This window comes from Cyanistes caeruleus, chromosome 32 (genome assembly GCF_971803275.1).
Source record: "Cyanistes caeruleus chromosome 32, bCyaCae1.hap1.1, whole genome shotgun sequence".
NCBI classification, from domain to species: domain Eukaryota; kingdom Metazoa; phylum Chordata; class Aves; order Passeriformes; family Paridae; genus Cyanistes; species Cyanistes caeruleus.
Genome location: NC_141733.1, coordinates 561,458 through 578,793, shown reverse-complemented (window position 1 = coordinate 578,793; position 17,336 = coordinate 561,458). Strand labels below are relative to the sequence as shown.

At 63.2% G+C, this 17,336-nt stretch overlaps 1 protein-coding gene across 1 annotated transcript; it reads left to right on the top strand.

Moving 5' to 3' along the window:
* The first annotated feature begins 24 nt into the window (after nt 1–24).
* ENDOU (endonuclease, poly(U) specific) lies at nt 25–9,677 on the top strand. The gene is made up of 9 exons (XM_086870460.1): nt 25–207; nt 4,316–4,450; nt 4,592–4,627; nt 5,728–5,899; nt 5,978–6,177; nt 7,098–7,211; nt 7,286–7,392; nt 7,681–7,823; nt 9,563–9,677. The coding sequence occupies exons 1-9, from the start codon at nt 150–152 to the stop codon at nt 9,675–9,677; spliced, it is 1,080 nt and encodes a 359-aa protein (XP_086726586.1). The 5' UTR covers nt 25–149.
* Nucleotides 9,678–17,336: the final 7,659 nt, after the last annotated feature.

Genomic DNA, 17,336 nt, shown 5'->3' with positions numbered 1-17,336 from the left:
GCTTAATGAGTTTTGGGGAAGTTTTGGGTGCAGCCCGCCCGTGGTGCCCTCCCTCCCTCCCGCGGGGACCCACAAATAGCAGCGAGCGCCTCGGAGCTCCGGCATTCCCGAGCCGCTCCCGGGACTCCCAAACCGCTTCCCGAGGGACGATGGAGCCCTGGATCCTCCTGGTGGGGGCAGGAATTGCCCTGGGCTGCGTGTCCGGCCGTGAGTGAGCAGCGGGGCCGGGCCTCGGGGGCTCCGGGGCTGCGGCATCCCAGGGGATGGGCTGGGAGCGCTGCCCGAAACCAGGAGCTGCGCCTTACTGGGATAACTGGGAGCCAGCCGGGCTCCGCGGGGGGAAGGGGAGGGGGATTTTCCATGCTGGAAATGGGGTGGATTATCCAGTTTCCCTGGTTTTCCGCCTGGTCCGGTGGGGCTGACCCTGCTCTGGTGCTGTAAAGCTCAAGGAACCCTCCCGCCGCTCCTCATTTCCATTTATCCGTGAGGAAACAGCGCTGGGTGTTTCCCGATCCCGATCCTTTCCCCAGCGGGGAGCTGCTCAGGTGGAAAGGGCAGCGCAGAGAGGGCTGTGCCACCCTCGCCCACCCCGCCGTGCCCAGGAGGGGCTCGGGGGGCCCAGGGAGAGGAGCTCTGGCTTTGAGGAGGAGCTCGGGGCCAGCAGGATTTGGCTCCACGGGGAGCAGGAGGCGCCGGCACTGCCGAGTTCTTGCACAAATCCTGAGCTGTGATCCACCGGTGAGGACGGGATTTCATCACCCCCCGACGCTGCCAGGATCTGATGTCCCAGGAGCGGATGAGTCCCCTCGGGATGAAAGATGAGGAGTTTTGGAGAGGCTCCAAAGCGGGATGGGGAGCAGGAGTTTCCCAAAGCCAGTCCTGAGTTGTTTTCCAGAAGGAAAATCCTGGGTGAAGGTGGTTGGGAAGCTCGTGGTCAGTCCTGGCCACCGGCTGGACCTGTCTGCTGGACCTGGAGCCGCTTCACTTCTCCTGCTGTGGGCAGTGGGAGATTCTCCCCGGTGGTCCCACAGCCAGGGCTCCCGTGCGGGTTTGGAGAGCGGGAATTGAGGATTTGGGAAGCTCAGGCTGTCCATGGCTCTGCTCCGGGTTAATTTGTCCTTCAAATGGGCCCTGCTGGAGGTCAGGCTGGGTTTGGATCCGTGTTTTCCTGGAGGAACCAGGTCCTGAGTCAGAGCAGGGGCTCAGGGACGCGGCTCTGGCTGAGCTGACTCATCCCCGTGCCCGAAACCAAACTGGGAGCACTGGGAGAGCTCCGTCACCTCCCCCAGAGCTCGGGGGGCAGGGAATAACCCCCTCCCTGTGCCCAAAACCCCTTTTTGACCAAAGTTAAAACGAGTTTGGCAGCGGGGGGAGAGCTCTGCTCCCTGAGAAAGCGAAATATTCCTGCAGCCAGGGGAAAATCTTTGGGCAGGATCTGCCAAAAAATCTCCTCTGGCCGGAGCAGCCCAACACCCCCGGGGGCTTTGGGGGTGTGTCGTGTCCGTCTGTCCCGGGCCACCATCCCCGTGGTGTTTCCAGCCCCAAAAACTCCCCAGAGCTCCAAAATCTCCTCCAATGAGCGGCTGAGGGGCTCGCAGTAATTTAGGGATTTTGGATCAATTTAGGGATTTAGGATCGATGTAGGGATTTTGGATTGATTTAGGGATTTAGGATCAATTTGGGAATTTAGGATTGATTTAGGAATTTTGGATTGATTTAGGGATTTAGGATCGATTTGGGAATTTAGGATTGATTTAGGAATTTAGGATCGATTTAGGGATTTAGGATCAACTTCGGGATCTAGGGTCAGTTTAGGGATTTTGGGTCAGTTTAGGGATTTTGGGTCAGTGCAGGGATTTTGGGTCAGTTTAGGGATTTTGGGTCGGTGCAGGGATTTTGGGTCGGTGCAGGGATTTTGGGTCAGTTTAGGGATTTTGGGTCGGTGCAGGGATTTTGGGTCAGTTTAGGGATTTTGGGTCAGTTTAGGGATTTTGGGTCAGTGCAGGGATTTTGGGTCAGTTTAGGGATTTTGGGTGGTGTCTGAGCGAGGAGGAGGAGGAGCCATTCCCTCACCCTGACACCTCTCTGGAATTCGGGATCCGGGATTTGGGATTTGGGATGATCCAGCCTGAGTCAGCGCGGGGTCGGGGCCCTGCTGGGACACGCTCGGGCTGTTGTGACACCCCCGGGCCACACGGGACCGGCACCGGGACCGGCTGGGCGGTGACGGGGCTGTGTGGGCAGCTCCTGCCTTGCACAATCCCGCCGGGATTGCAGCTGGAAAAGGAGCGTGGATGAGAGATCCAGGGTGATTTATCCCGGGATGTGTCCCGGGAATGGGGCTCGGCTGCTGGGGCTGGACTGGTCACACTGGGGGGGTCTGGGGCAGCACCAGCGTCACTGAGCGCCCCATCCATGGGATGTCCCTGCCCTGGGAAGTTCTCCCAGTTCTCCTCAGGGAGCTGAGGATTTGGGAAGCTCAGGTTGTCCATAGCTCCGCTCTGGGTTAATTTAAATATTTAAATAATTCATTAATTAAAAATTAATTTAAATATTTAAATCAACCTCGCTAAACCCCTCCCGTTTAGAGAGGATTTGCAGGGAATGGGAATCCCAGAGGGAAAACCAAGCCGAGGACACCCCCAGGAGCCGGGGCTGGGGGGCGCGGGGTCCCCCCAGCACCTGCAGGACCTGGGTGACATCACCGGGCACAAATTATTGGGGTGAAGCGACAAAGGGAGCGGCGGCCGAGGGACGGCAGCGGTGGCGGGGGGGTTGATGCCACCCTGGATGTCACTGTCATCACCTGGATGTCACTGTCATCACCTGGATGTCACTGTCATGGCCTGGATGATGTCCCGGGACAGGATGTGCCACATCAGGATTTGCCCCGGGGCCACGTTTCGCCCGCCGGAGCCCGAGTTGGGCAACCTGGCGGTGCCTCAGATGCCGGGAGATTGCGGCTCCGCCAGGGACAGCAACGCCCTCCCCTCCAGGGATCGCTTTGTCGGCTGGGACACGGCTGCTGGCACAGCCTGGCACAGGCCACCAGCCGGGGACAGGGCCACCAGCCAGGGACAGGGCCACCAGCTGGGGACAGGGCCACCAGGATGGCACAGGGCCACCAGGATGGGGACAGGGCCACCAGGATGGCACACGGCCACCAGTCAGGGACAGGGCCACCAGCTGGGGACAGGGCCACCAGGCTGAGGACAGGGCCACCAGCTGGGGACAGGGCCATCAGCCAGGGATAGGGCCACCAGGATAGCACAGGGCCACCAGGATGGGGACAGGGCCACCAGGATGGGGACAGGGCCACCAGGATGGCACAGGGCCACCAGGATGGGGACAGGGCCACCAGGATAGGACAGGGCCACCAGCCAGGGACAGGGCCACCAGGCTGGGACAGGGCCACCAGGCTGGGGACAGGGCCACCAGGCTGGGGACAGGGCCACCAGCCAGGGACAGGGCCACCAGGATGGGGACAGGCCACCAGGATGGCACAGGGCCACCAGCCAGGGATAGGGCCACCAGGATGGGGACAGGGCCACCAGGATGGGGACAGGGCCATCAGGATGGGGACAGGGCCACCAGGATGGCACAGGGCCACCAGGCTGGGACAGGGCCACCAGGCTGGGACAGGGCCACCAGGCTGGGACAGGGCCACCAGGATGGCACAGGGCCACCAGGATGGCACAGGGCCAGCAGCCAGGGACAGGGCCAGCAGCCAGGGACAGGGCCACCAGGGTAGCACAGGGCCACCAGGCTGGGACAGGGCCACCCTCCTCCTGAGGTGACTTCTCGGCTCCTTCCATCCCATTCCTCCCGCCGGGAGCGGGGAGCTCCTTCCTCGGGGCTGTCCCAGGACGATCCCAAACCCTCGGTGACCTCCAGCTCCTCCTCGCTCGAGGACAAGTGTCCCTTGTCCCCCTCAAAGCCTCATCGCTGCTGTTTTTAGCTCCTCTCGGCTGCCCTGAGTCACCAAGCACATCCCAGAGGGTACAAACAGCTCAGGGAGGAGTTTGCCCAGTTTGCCCAGTTTTCCCAGCAGGAAAGGAAGGACGGCCGGGATGCAAAGGAGGGCGCCAGGAATGCGGCAGCTCCTCCGGCACGGCCCGGGGCGCTGGGGCTCGCCCGGGGATCGCGGGGTGAATCACGGGGAGCAGCTCGGGGGGGACAAACACGAGCCCTCGGCTGGTGTCACCCTGCGCCGGTGACACAGAGGGACACAGATCCCCTGGGGCTGGCCCGGGAGGGGACACAGGGCGGCACGGGGAGGGGGTGTCCCCTCGCTGAACCCCCGGTGTCCCCAAAGATCTGTACACGCCCCCCGAGTCCTGCGAGGGACGCTGCGGGGAGCCCTTCAGCGAGGAGGACGAGTGTCATTGTCACCCCGAGTGCGGGACACAGCACAACTGCTGCCAGGACTACGAGAGGCACTGCGGGCCCGGTGAGCGCTCGGGGACCGGGATTTGGGGTGTCCCTTCCCCTGCTGGGGGTGCCAGGGGTCGGTCCCGAGCCTCTGCGGGGTCCTGGGGAGCCCCCGGGGTGTCCCCAACCCCCTGAGATCTTTTTGCTCTCGGTTTTGCAGGTGGGGAAGGGGCCGAGGGTGGAGCTCGGAGCCGCGGTGAGTCAGGAGGGACAGGAGCTCCCCCAGGTGCCCCGGGGATGTCCCCACCCTGGTCCAGGGATGTCCCCTCTGTCCCTCGGGTGTCAGCTCCTTGTTCCTCGGTGTCCCCCCTGTTCCTCGGGTGTCCCCCCTGTTCCTCTGGGTGTCCCCTCTGTCCCTCGGGTGTCACCTCCTTGTTCCTCGGTGTCCCCCCTGTTCCTCTGGGTGTCCCCCCTGTTCCAGGGATGTCCCCCCCCTTCCTCTGGGTGTCACTTCCTTGTTCCTCGGGTGTCCCCCCTGTTCCAGGGATGTCCCCCCTGTTCCTCTGGGTGTCCCCCCTGTTCCTCTGGGTGTCCCCATTGTTCCAGGGATGTCCCCCCTGTTCCTATGGGTGTCACCTCCTTGTTCCTCGGTGTTCCCCCCGTTCCTCGGGTGTCCCCCCCGTTCCTCGGGTGTCCCCCCTGTTCCTCTGGGTGTCCCCTCTATTCCAGGGATGTCCCCCCTGTTCCTCCCGTGTCTCCCCCGTTCCTCTGGATGTCCCCCCTGTTCCAGGGATGTCCCCCGTGTTCTTCAGGTGTCCCCTCTGTTCCAGGGATGTCCCTACGGCCACCTCCTGTCCCCTGGTCCTCCCTGTCCTGGGATCCCGCACATCCCCACTGGTTCCCCCTCACTTTTCCCTGGATCCCACTGAATCCCCCACACTTTCCCCTGGATCCCGCTGGTTCCCCCACACTTTTCCCTGGATCCCGCTGGTTCCCCCTCACTTTTCCCTGGATCCCGCTGGTTCCCCCTCACTTTTCCCTGGATCCCGCTGGTTCCCCCTCACTTTTCCTGGATCCCACTGAATCCCCCTCACTTTTCCTGGATCCCACTGAATCCCCCTCACTTTTCCCTGGATCCCACTGAATCCCCCTCACTTTTCCCTGGATCCCGCTGGTTCCCCCTCACTTTTCCCTGGATCCCACTGAATTCCCCTCACTTTTCCCGGATCCCACTGAATCCCCCTCACTTTTCCCTGGATCCCACTGGTTCCCCCTCACTTTTCCCTGGATCCCACTGGTTCCCCCTCACTTTTCCCGGATCCCAGAGCCGCCCCCATCCCCTGCCTGTCCCCACAGACGGATTCTCCAGCAGCCGCGATTCCATCACGGAGCAGGAGCTGCTGGAGCTCTCGGAGCAGCTTTACCTGCTGGATCACAACAAAGCCCGGCCCGGTGACATCGCCATCAACCCCCAGCACCTGGCGGGCCCCGACGAGACCGGGGACAAGCGGGACCGGTCCCCGCAGCCGTGAGTGACACCGGGGCAGGGCCGGTGCCCCAGGGCCGGCGATGGGAGCTGCAATTCCCCTTCCTCCACCTCCCCCAGGCTCTACAGATACGTGAACGAGGAGCTCTTCTCCAAGCCCACCTACGCCAGCTTCATTAAGCTGCTGGATAATTACCAGAGGGCCACGGGCAGGGAGGAGGAGGTGACGGCCGAGGAGCTGCGGGAGCAGGATGGATTCCTGCAGGAGGTGATGAAAACGGAGCTCATGAAGAAACTCTTCGTGTTCCTGCAGGGGAAAAGTGAGTTTGGATCGGGGCAGGGATGGGGAATGTCCAGGGAATGACCCAGAGCTGGGGGTTTTTCACTGTTTTCAGCGTGGGTTTGGGGTTTTTTTCACTGTGGGTTTTGGGTTTTTCACTGTGGGTTTGGGGTTTTTTCACGGTGGGTTTGGGGTTTTTCACTGTGGGTTTAGGTTTTTTTTTCACTGTAGGTTTGGGTTTTTTTCACTGTGGGTTTGGGGTTTTTTTCACTGTGGGTTTGGAGTTTTTTCACTGTGGGTTTGGGGTTTTTCACTGTGGGTTTTGGGTTTTTTCACCGTGGGTTTGGGTTTTTTTTCACTGTGGGTTTTGGGTTTTTTCACCGTGGGTTTAGGTTTTTTTCACTGTGGGTTTTGGGGGTTTTTCACCGTGGGTTTAGGTTTTTTTTTCACTGCGGGTTTGGGGTTTTTTCACTGTGGGTTTAGGTTTTTTTTCACTGTGGGTTTTGGGGTTTTTCACTGTGGGTTTGGGGTTTTTCACTGCGGGTTTGGGGTTTTTTCACTGTGGGTTTAGGTTTTTTTTCACTGTAGGTTTGGGTTTTTTTCACTGTGGGTTTTGGGGTTTTTCACTGCGGGTTTGGGGTTTTTTCACTGTGGGTTTAGGTTTTTTTTCACTGTAGGTTTGGGTTTTTTTCACTGTGGGTTTTGGGGTTTTTTCACTGTGGGTTTTGAGGTTTTTTCACTGTGGGTTTGGGCTTTTATTCCCCCATTTTCTCTGTGGGTTTTTGAGGTTTTTTCCCCGTTTTTCCCCCTTTTTCCCGTGCTCTGCTGGGCACCGGGGACTGGAAGAGGGGGAGCCCCCAAGGGAAGCCGCAGCCGGGTGGGAATGAGCTGGGACGGGCACAGGGATGAGGGCAGGGAGAATTCCCGAGCCTCTCCCGCTGCTCCCACCGTTCCCTGCAGACCGCTACAGCTCCGAGCCGGAGTTCCTGCAGGATTTGAAGGAGATGTGGTTCGGCCTCTACTCCCGAGGGGATGGAGAACGGGATTCCAGCGGCTTCGAGCACGTTTTCTCAGGTACAGCCTCACCAGGGCCGGGCTGGGGGCAGCGCCGGGCCGGGGGCTCATCCAGGAATCCCCTCTGTGTTTAGGGGAGGTGAAAAAGGGAAAAGTGTCCGGATTTCACAACTGGATCCGCTTCTACCTCCTGGAAAAGCAGGGCGGCGTCAACTACTTCAGCCACAACTTCAACGGGCCGGTGAGAGCTCCCGGGGGTCCGGGGCACCCCACAGGAGCCCCCAGCACCGGGGATGCTCCCCCTGCCCCATCCCCGCTGCTCCGGGGTGGGAAGAGCCGGGACAGACAATGCCAGGGGCAAGAGAGGTTCCCAAGCCTGAGGGAGAGATTTGGGGCTGGGGGGCTCTGCTGGACCCCTCAGCCCAGCTGGGAGCCGCTCCGGATCCTCCCTGGAGGGGCTGTGAGGATTTCTGGGTGGGCTGGGCGTGGATTCCCAGCCCTGCTGAGCCCAAATCCCGCTCTCTGCCAGTGGGACACGTACCCCGACGTGCTGGGGCTCCAGTTCAGCTGGGACGGCTTCTACAAAGAGGTGGGGTCGGCTTTCATCGGCTGCAGCCCCGAATTCGAGTTCGGCCTCTACTCCCTCTGCTTCCTGGCGCGGCCCGGCCGGGCGTGAGTGCTGACCCCGTGTCCGTCTGTCCATCCCGAGCCCGGCCCGGGGCCAGCGGGGCCGCCCTGAGCCCCGTCAGAGCCCAGGACTGAGCGGAATTTGGGGTGTTGGGGGTGGGGAGGGATGGGGTCCATGGGATGGGATGGGATGGGGTGAGGATGGGGATGGGGATGGGGATGGGGATGGGGATGAGGATGGGGATGGGGATGAGGATGAGGATGGGATGGGGATGGGGATGAGGATGAGGATGGGGATGGGGATGGGGATGGGGATGAGGATGGGGATGGGGATGAGGATGAGGATGGGATGGGGATGGGGATGAGGATGAGGATGAGGATGAGGATGAGGATGGATGGGATGGGATGGGGATGGGGATGAGGATGAGGATGAGGATGGGGATGAGGATGAGGATGGCGATGGGGATGGGGATGAGGATGAGGATGAGGATGGGGATGGGGATGAGGATGAGGATGGGGATGAGGATGAGGATGAGGATGGGGATGGGGATGAGGATGGGGATGGGGATGAGGATGAGGATGAGGATGAGGATGGGGATGAGGATGGGGATGAGGATGAGGATGAGGATGAGGATGAGGATGAGGATGAGGACGAGGACGAGGATGAGGATGAGGATGAGGATGGGGATGGGGATGAGGATGAGGATGAGGATGGGGATGAGGATGAGGATGGCGATGGGGATGGGGATGAGGATGAGGATGAGGATGGGGATGGGGATGAGGATGAGGATGGGGATGAGGATGAGGATGAGGATGGGGATGGGGATGGGGATGGGGATGGGGATGAGGATGAGGATGGGATGGGGATGGGGATGAGGATGAGGATGAGGATGAGGATGAGGATGGATGGGATGGGATGGGGATGGGGATGAGGATGAGGATGAGGATGGGGATGAGGATGGGGATGGGGATGGGGATGAGGATGAGGATGAGGATGAGGATGAGGATGAGGATGAGGATGAGGATGAGGATGAGGATGAGGATGAGGATGAGGAAGAGGATGGGGATGAGGATGAGGATGAGGATGAGGAAGAGGATGGGGATGAGGATGAGGATGAGGATGAGGACGAGGATGGGGATGAGGATGAGGATGAGGATGAGGATGGATGGGATGGGATGGGGATGGGGATGAGGATGAGGATGAGGATGAGGATGGGGATGAGGATGGGGATGGGGATGAGGATGAGGATGAGGATGAGGATGAGGATGAGGATGAGGATGAGGATGGATGGGATGGGATGGGGATGGGGATGGGGATGAGGATGGGGATGGGGATGAGGATGAGGATGGGATGGGATGGGATGGGGTGAGGACGGGGATGGGGATGGGGATGAGGATGGGGATGGGGATGAGGATGAGGATGAGGATGAGGATGGGGATGAGGATGGGGATGGGGATGGGGATGGGGATGGGGATGAGGATGAGGATGAGGATGAGGATGAGGATGAGGATGAGGATGAGGATGAGGATGAGGATGAGGATGAGGATGAGGATGAGGATGAGGATGAGGATGAGGAAGAGGATGGGGATGAGGATGAGGATGAGGATGAGGAAGAGGATGGGGATGAGGATGAGGATGAGGATGAGGACGAGGATGGGGATGAGGATGAGGATGAGGATGAGGACGAGGATGGGGATGGGGATGAGGGGCTCTGGGCTGGAGCGCTGCAGCTGCAGCTGTGGAGACACCGAGACCCCCCCAGTGACGGGCGCTGTCCCCACAGGTGTCACCTGAGCCTGGGCGGGCACCGCCTCAGCGTCCAGACCTACCCCTGGACCAAATCCACCTCCAGCAGCGGCAGGAGGTTCATCGCCACCGCCTACGTGATGTCACCCTGAGGGCGGCACGGCTGGGGGGGCGAGCACCGCCCGCGCCGGGGTGGCCCCCGCGCCCCTCGGGGCCGGGAGTGGCCGCGCTGCGGGCCCGGGGCGGGGGCCCGGAGGGGCCCGGGAGGAGCGGCGGGGGCCGAACCCCGCGGGGAGGGGGCGAGGGGGACACCCCCAGACCCCGCCGCGTGTCGCGGGCCCGGGCTCGGCGGAAGAGAAGGATTTGGCACGGAAAGGAGGATCCTGAGAGGAATAAAAACGCTGCCCTGGCTGGAGGAGGTTTCTGGGTGCGGGAGCAGCAAATCCCCCTTTATCCGTACCCCCACCTCCTCTCTGAGCCCCCCGAGGCTCTGTCCCCCCCCCCCGGGACACCCCCAGTCCCCGGGGTTCTGTCCCCTGGAGCCTCCCCCGGGAATTCGGCTCTGCCCTGGGTGCCTCCCCCAGCCCTGCCCAGCTGAGCTCTCCCCGAGGCCCGCGGCTCCCCAGAGACCCCCAATTCCCCCCCGAGCTGGGGCTGCTCAGGGCTCCAGGTGCTCCAGCACCACCCTCAGGGGGACCGAGGGACCCCCCGGACCCCCACTCCTTTCCCCGCTCGGGACAAGCCCCGAGGCACCGGGATCCCAGCGCACCCCCCGCTCCTCCCCGAATTTAGGGGGTCCCGGTGCGCGTGAGGGGGGTGACAGCCACCAGCTCCCCCCGCTGCCCCATCCCCTCCTCCTGCACCCCCGGGCTGGCGGGACTGGGGGTCCCCCGCTGCCCCATCCCCTCCTCCTGCACCCCCGGGCTGGCGGGGCTGGGGGTCCCCGGCTGCCCCATCCCCTCCTCCTGCAGCCCGGGCTGGCGGGGCTGGGGGTCCCAGGGCGGCTCCCGGAGCTGCTGACAGATGGTCCGGCTGCAGCAGTTCCTGGGCAGGGCTGGGAGTCCCTGCACCATCTGCCGGGGGTCACAGGTGACCCCCAAACCTCGCCGCGGGGGAGGGGGGGATGCCAGAGCTTGATTTATAGAAATGCGCTGAGAAATCGGGGAGGGGGCGGCTTTGGGGGGGGGTGGGGGGAATCCGGGCTGGGTGCGGGGGGCGTCCCCGCGCTGTCCCCGCGGCCGGGGAGGGGTTTTGGGGTTGTTTGAGGGGTCCAGGGTGGGCAGGGTGGGCTGGGGAGGGCGCTGGGCAGGGCAGAGAGGCGGGATGAGGATGATGATGATGAGGATGAGGATGATGATGATGATGAGGATGATGATGATGATGATGAGGATGAGGATGATGATGATGATGATGATGATGAGGATGCTGCAGGCTCCCAGCAGCGGGTGACTCCTGCCCGCTCTGGCACGGGATCCGCTTCCTCCTCCTCCTCCTCCTCCTCCCTGGAACCCCTGCCAGCAGCTCCCGGATGCCAAACCTCACCCCCGCCGATGCCAAACGCGCCCCCGGTGCCCCCCAGCTTCACCCAGAGCGGCTCCTCGGGGAAGGGGCGCTGGGAATTCGCTCTTCCAGCGCCGCTTCCTGCGGGAAACGGAGGCAAAACCTCCCTGGGGAGGGTCCTGGGGGGGCTGCCGTGGGGGTGGGAGCGGCGCTGGGCGCTGGGGCAGGGGTTTGGGGGCGCTCAGGGGGTGCTCTGCCTTTGTGTGCACCCAGCAGGGACCCCTCAGGCTGTCCCCAACCCTGGGACACCACGCTGGGAATTTCTCCAGGTCCCCATGTCCCCCCTCCTGCAGCGAGCCGGGTGTGAGGCACCCTAAGGCGGGGCAGAACAGCAAAACCCACTTTTGGGGGTCCCAAATCCCCCCAAAAACCCCTGCCCGACGCTGGCAGAACCACCTCAACCTCCTTCCTCCACCCCCAGCACCCCCGGGAGCCCCCCAGGCTCATCTCCCCTCCCCGGGGGTCCCGCTGCCTCTTGGGGCCGAGGGGGCGGCGCAGGGGGGGAGACCCCCGGTGTGGGGAAATGAGACAAAAACGAGCGGCGGAGGAAAGGGCAGGGCAGGAGAGGAGGGGCAGGTGTCGCCAAGCTGCCTCCAGCCATCTGTTGCCAGCTCGGGGCCTCCGGGGCCCCCCCAGCTCCGCGCCTGGCGGGGACAGCGCTGCCCCTCGGGGGGGACCCGGCGCGTCCCCCACCTGAGGCAGCCCCGGCGGGGGCGAGGGGGGAGCGGCCGCTGCCTCCGAGAGGCTCCGGGGCTGTCCCGGGTGTCTCTGGCACAGCTGAGCTCGCCGGGACACTCGGGGGGAATTTGCCCCCCGTTTCTGCGTGGGGGATTTATCGGGGTGTCCCCCATGGGCTCCCCAAAAAAGCGCACGATGGGGTTTGGGGTTTTTTACCGTTTTCACTGTGGGTTTTGGGGTTTTTCACTGTGGGTTTGGGGTTTTTTCACTGTGGGTTTGGGGTTTTTTCACTGTGGGTTTGGGGTTTTTTCACCTTGAGTTTGGGGTTTTTCACTGTGGGTTTGGGGTTTTTTCACGGTGGGTTTTGGGATTTTTTCACCGTGGGTTTTCGGGTTTGTTCACCGTAGGTTTTGGAGTTTTTACCGTTTTCACCGTGAGTTTGGGGTTTTTTTTCACTGTGGGGTTTGGGGTTTTTTCACTGTGGGTTTGGGGTTTTTTCACCGTGGGTTTTGGGGTTTTTTCACTGTGGGTTTGGGGTTTTTTTCACAGTGGGTTTTGGGTTTTTCACTGTGGGTTTGGGGTTTTTTCACTGTGGGTTTGGGGTTTTTTCACCGTGGGTTTGGGGTTTTTTCACTGTGGGTTTTGGGGTTTTTTCACCGTGGGTTTGGGGTTTTTTCACTGTGGGTTTGGGGGTTTTTTCACTGTGGGTTTGGGGTTTTTTTCACAGTGGGTTTGGGGTTTTTTCACCTTGAGTTTGGGGTTTTTTCACTGTGGGTTTTGGGGCTTGTTCACCGTAGGTTTTGGTGTTTTTACCGTTTTCACCGTGAGTTTGGGGTTTTTCACTGTGGGTTTGGGGTTTTTTCACGGTGGGTTTTGGGTTTTTTTCCCCCTTTTTCCCAGAGGTTTTTTGAGGTTTTTTCCCGCGCTCTGCTGGGCACAGGGAACTGGGTGAGGAGGAGGAAGGAGCTGCCGGCCATGGAATCCCGGGATCATCCTCCTGCCCAGGGCCAGGGGAGATCCCCGAGAGACCCCAGAGAAGCACCAGGGACCCCCGATGTTTTTTAGGTGGAATATTCGGGTTCCCAGGCGGAGAAAACGCTCTGTCCCCTTCCCCTCCCTGCCTTGGAAACGGCTCCGGGAGAGACCCCGGCGCGATTTATCCCGGCACAGACCGGGCAGCGCAGCTCCGGTGAGGATGAGGAAGGTTCCGGCTCCAGCTGAGCCCCCGCCAAGCAAAGCCCGAGGTTTTAGACCCTAATCCGAGCGGCCCTGGGGAGCCGGAGCTTCCCTAATCCCTCCCGTAACCGATCCGGCCGTAACTGCCCCGATGGGGCTCCGGCCACATCTGGTCCCGGAGCTCCTCCTCGGCCTAAGAGGATGAGGATGAGGATGAGGAAGGGGATTTGCTAAACCGTTTACGGCCCCGGAACTCCTCGCTCCATCCCCAGCTGGACCCAGCCCCCGAGCGGCACCGCTGGGTCCATCCCACCCCCCCCAAAAATAAAACCAAACCCGAGGGAATTCCTGAGTTCCCCCAAGAGTCTCAGCAACCTCGAATTAGGGGAGAAACGACCCCAAAACACCCAACCCTGATGAGCGCGGGGGGGTCCGGGAGCCGGGCGGGACCCCCTGGAGCATCCCCCAGCCCAGGCGGGGAGGGGTCGGACCCTGCCGGGTTTTTGGGATGGTAAATCCTCCTTTAGCAGGGATTTACCCCGGGGAGGGAAGGGGTGGGGGAGAGCAGAGCAGAGCCCCCCCGAGACCCCCGGAGCATCGCTGGCAGCTGGGCCGGGGGTCCCCCCCGGAGCAGGGGTTAATGAGGGAGCGGCGGCCGTTGGTCCCATATGGACACGGGGATGGGGAGGGGGCGGCTCGTGCCGGGGTCCTGCCCGCGTTTTGGGGCGGGGGGAGGCGGATCCCCTCCCCCTTTCTTGCGCGAGCCCCCCCCCGAGGGGCAGGGGGAGGGCTCTGATCCCCCCCCCCCCAGTCTGGAGCTGCTCCCCCATCCCTGCTCTTCCAGAGGTTGTTCCGAACAACCACCAAACCCCACCCTGGGGGCTCCCAGCACCCCAAACCTTACCCCAACACCCCAAATTTCATCCTGCGGGGGATCCAGCACCCCAAATTTTGCCCCTCAAGCCCTCCAACACCCCACAGCGCATCCTCCGGGGGGTCCCACACCCCCCAGCACCCATCTGGGGGCGCGGGGGGCACCCCATGGCACGGTCCCAAACGGCCTGGAAGCGAATCCAGGGATGCCGAGGGGGGGTCCTCGTAGCTGGCCCGGCTCGCTGGGGACCCCAACCCGGGGTCTCGCCCTCTGGTGGCCCGCGGGGGCCCCCCCCCGGTAGCCTCGTGTCGCCGCCCGCGGGGACGCGGAGCGGAGCAGCCAACAACTGTTCCCCGGCGGGCGCAGCCCCCGCTAATCCAATCCATCAGGGGGGTAATGAGCTATGAAAGTGTGGATTCAATTAAGGGGGATTGCGGCGGGAGGCAGCGCCCGGCGGCAGACGGCGAAAGGAGCCCGGCTCCCCTCTGAAAGGCTCCATCTGTGCCGCCGGGGCCCCTTTGTGCTCCCTGAAAAGCTCCGCGGAGCCACAAAAGCCGCCGCGGCCCCGCCGGGCGCTGGAGACGGGCGAGGCTTCGGTGGTTCCGGGGAGGGAGAGAGGGAGGGGGCTGTGGGGAAACTGAGGCACGCCGGCGGGAGGAGCTCGTGGTGGGGAAATGGCGGGGCCGGGTCTCGGGGCTGGGGTTGGGGGGTGAGTGGGAGATTGGGGAGAGGGTCCAGGGATTTTGGGATGGTTTGGGGTGGGAGGGAGCTCGAAGAACACCCAGAGCCGGGGGAAGGGTCACAGGGTCACCCCCTCCCCACCCCTGGGCCAGCCCCAGCCTCTCCCCCACCCTCCCAGGGGAGGAATTTCTCCCCAGGATCCCACGGAAATCTCCCCCCGACTCATTTGGGGCCGGAAACACCCCCGAGGCCTCTTCATCCCCCGCCTGATTACAACTTGGGAGGGATTGGCCCAGGGACGAGTTTAAAGATGGGATTATTCCTGTACAAATTCTGATTAAACCGTCCCCAAACCCTCCCGCAACATCGTTAAGCCGAGCTCTAATCTCACCCGAGCAGAGACTTCGTCAATAACTCCAAATCTCTGCGCTGTTGGTTTATCTGGTGCGGATTAAAGCCGAACTTGTATTAGAACAGAAAATAAAACACCCGACCCGCGAGGTTTGGGGAGGGTTTGCGTTGGCAGGGAAGGGGCTGGATGGAATTCCCGGGGCCTCCAAGATGGGTGGGAGAGAACGGCCCCCATCCCATCCCATCCCATCCCCGCCCTGGAGGGTTTGGGGACAGCTCCCGGCCCTCGGCGACAAAATTCCCGTCCTGGCTGGGGAGCGCAGCCCGCAGGGGACGGAGGGACGGATGGATGAGGGAGGGAGGGATGGACGGATGGATGGACGGATGGATGGACGGACGGACGGATGGATGGATGGATGGACGGACGGATGGATGGATGGATGGACGGACGGAGGGATGGACGGACGGAGGGATGGACGGATGATGCTGCAGGAATGGGACACCCCCTCCCACCTTCACATCCAGGACCGACCCCCTTGAGCTGATGGAGAGGAGAACCCGGCCCCGGGTCGGTCACAGCCCCGGTGTGGGTGTCACAGCCCCGGTGTGGGTGTCACAGCTCGGTGTGGGTGTCACAGCCCGGTGTGGGTGTCACAGCCCCGGTGCGGGTGTCACAGCCCGGGGTTGGTGTCACAGCCCCGGTGCGGGTGTCACAGCCCCGGTGTGGGTGTCACAGCCCGGGTGTGGGTGTCACAGCCCGGGGTTGGTGTCACAGCCCCGGTGCGGGTGTCACAGCCCGGGGTTGGTGTCACAGCCCCGGTGCGGGTGTCACAGCCCGGTGTGGGTGTCACAGCCCGGTGTGGGTGTCACAGCCCCGGTGTGGGTGTCACAGCCCCGGTGTGGGTGTCACAGCCCCCGTGTGGGTGTCACAGCCCCCGTGTGGGTGTCACAGCCCCGGTGTGGGTGTCACAGCCCCGGTGCGGGTGTCACAGTCCCGGTGCGGGTGTCACAGTCCCGGTGTGGGTGTCACAGCCCCATGTGGGTGTCACAGCCCCGGTGCGGGTGTCACAGCCCGGTGTGGGTGTCACAGCCCCGGTGTGGGTGTCACAGCCCCGGTGTGGGTGTCACAGCCCGGTGTGGGTGTCACAGCCCCCGTGTGGGTGTCACAGCCCGGTGTGGGTGTCACAGCCCCCGTGTGGGTGTCACAGCCCGGTGTGGGTGTCACAGCCCCCGTGTGGGTGTCACAGCCCCATGTGGGTGTCACAGCCCCGGTGCGGGTGTCACAGCCCGGTGCGGGTGTCACAGCCCCGGTGTGGGTGTCACAGCCCCGTGTGGGTGTCACAGCCCCGTGTGGGTGTCACAGCCCGGGGTTGGTGTCACAGCCCGGTGTGGGTGTCACAGCCCCGGTGCGGGTGTCACAGCCCCGTGCGGGTGTCACAGCCCCGTGCGGGTGTCACAGCCCCCGTGCGGGTGTCACAGCCCGGTGTGGGTGTCACAGCCCCCGTGTGGGTGTCACAGCCCCGTGTGGGTGTCACAGCCCCGTGTGGGTGTCACAGCCCCGTGTGGGTGTCACAGCCCGGGGTTGGTGTCACAGCCCGGTGTGGGTGTCACAGCCCGGTGTGGGTGTCACAGCCCCGGTGCGGGTGTCACAGCCCCCGTGTGGGTGTCACAGCCCCGTGTGGGTGTCACAGCCCTGTGTGGGTGTCACAGCCCGGGGTTGGTGTCACAGCTCGGTGTGGGTGTCACAGCCCGGGGTTGGTGTCACAGCCCCCGTGTGGGTGTCACAGCCCCCGTGTGGGTGTCACAGCCCCCGTGTGGGTGTCACAGCCCCATGTGGGTGTCACAGCCCCGGTGCGGGTGTCACAGCCCGGTGCGGGTGTCACAGCCCGGTGCGGGTGTCACAGCCCCGGTGTGGGTGTCACAGCCCCGTGTGGGTGTCACAGCCCCGTGTGGGTGTCACAGCCCGGGGTTGGTGTCACAGCCCGGTGTGGGTGTCACAGCCCCGGTGCGGGTGTCACAGCCCCGTGCGGGTGTCACAGCCCCGTGCGGGTGTCACAGCCCCCGTGCGGGTGTCACAGCCCGGTGTGGGTGTCACAGCCCCCGTGTGGGTGTCACAGCCCCGTGTGGGTGTCACAGCCCCGTGTGGGTGTCACAGCCCCGTGTGGGTGTCACAGCCCGGGGTTGGTGTCACAGCCCGGTGTGGGTGTCACAGCCCGGTGTGGGTGTCACAGCCCCGGTGCGGGTGTCACAGCCCCCGTGTGGGTGTCACAGCCCGGTGTGGGTGTCACAGCCCCCGTGTGGGTGTCACAGCCCCGTGTGGGTGTCACAGCCCCGTGTGGGTGTCACAGCTCGGTGTGGGTGTCACAGCTCGGTGTGGGTGTCACAGCCCGGTGTGGGTGTCACAGCCCAGTGCGGGTGTCACAAGGTGACAGCTCCAGGGGTTTTGCACCTGGGGTTCCCGGCCTTGCACGACCCCCCCGGAGCCCCCGGT

Coding starts and splice junctions, on each gene's coding strand:
- ENDOU (XM_086870460.1), top strand. CDS start 150: ATGGAGCCCTGGATCCTCCTGGTGGGGGCAGGAATTGCCCTGGGCTGC. Junction 6,178..7,097: donor CGTGTTCCTGCAGGGGAAAA/GTGAGTTTGGAT, acceptor CGTTCCCTGCAG/ACCGCTACAGCTCCGAGCCG. Junction 7,393..7,680: donor GCCACAACTTCAACGGGCCG/GTGAGAGCTCCC, acceptor GCTCTCTGCCAG/TGGGACACGTACCCCGACGT.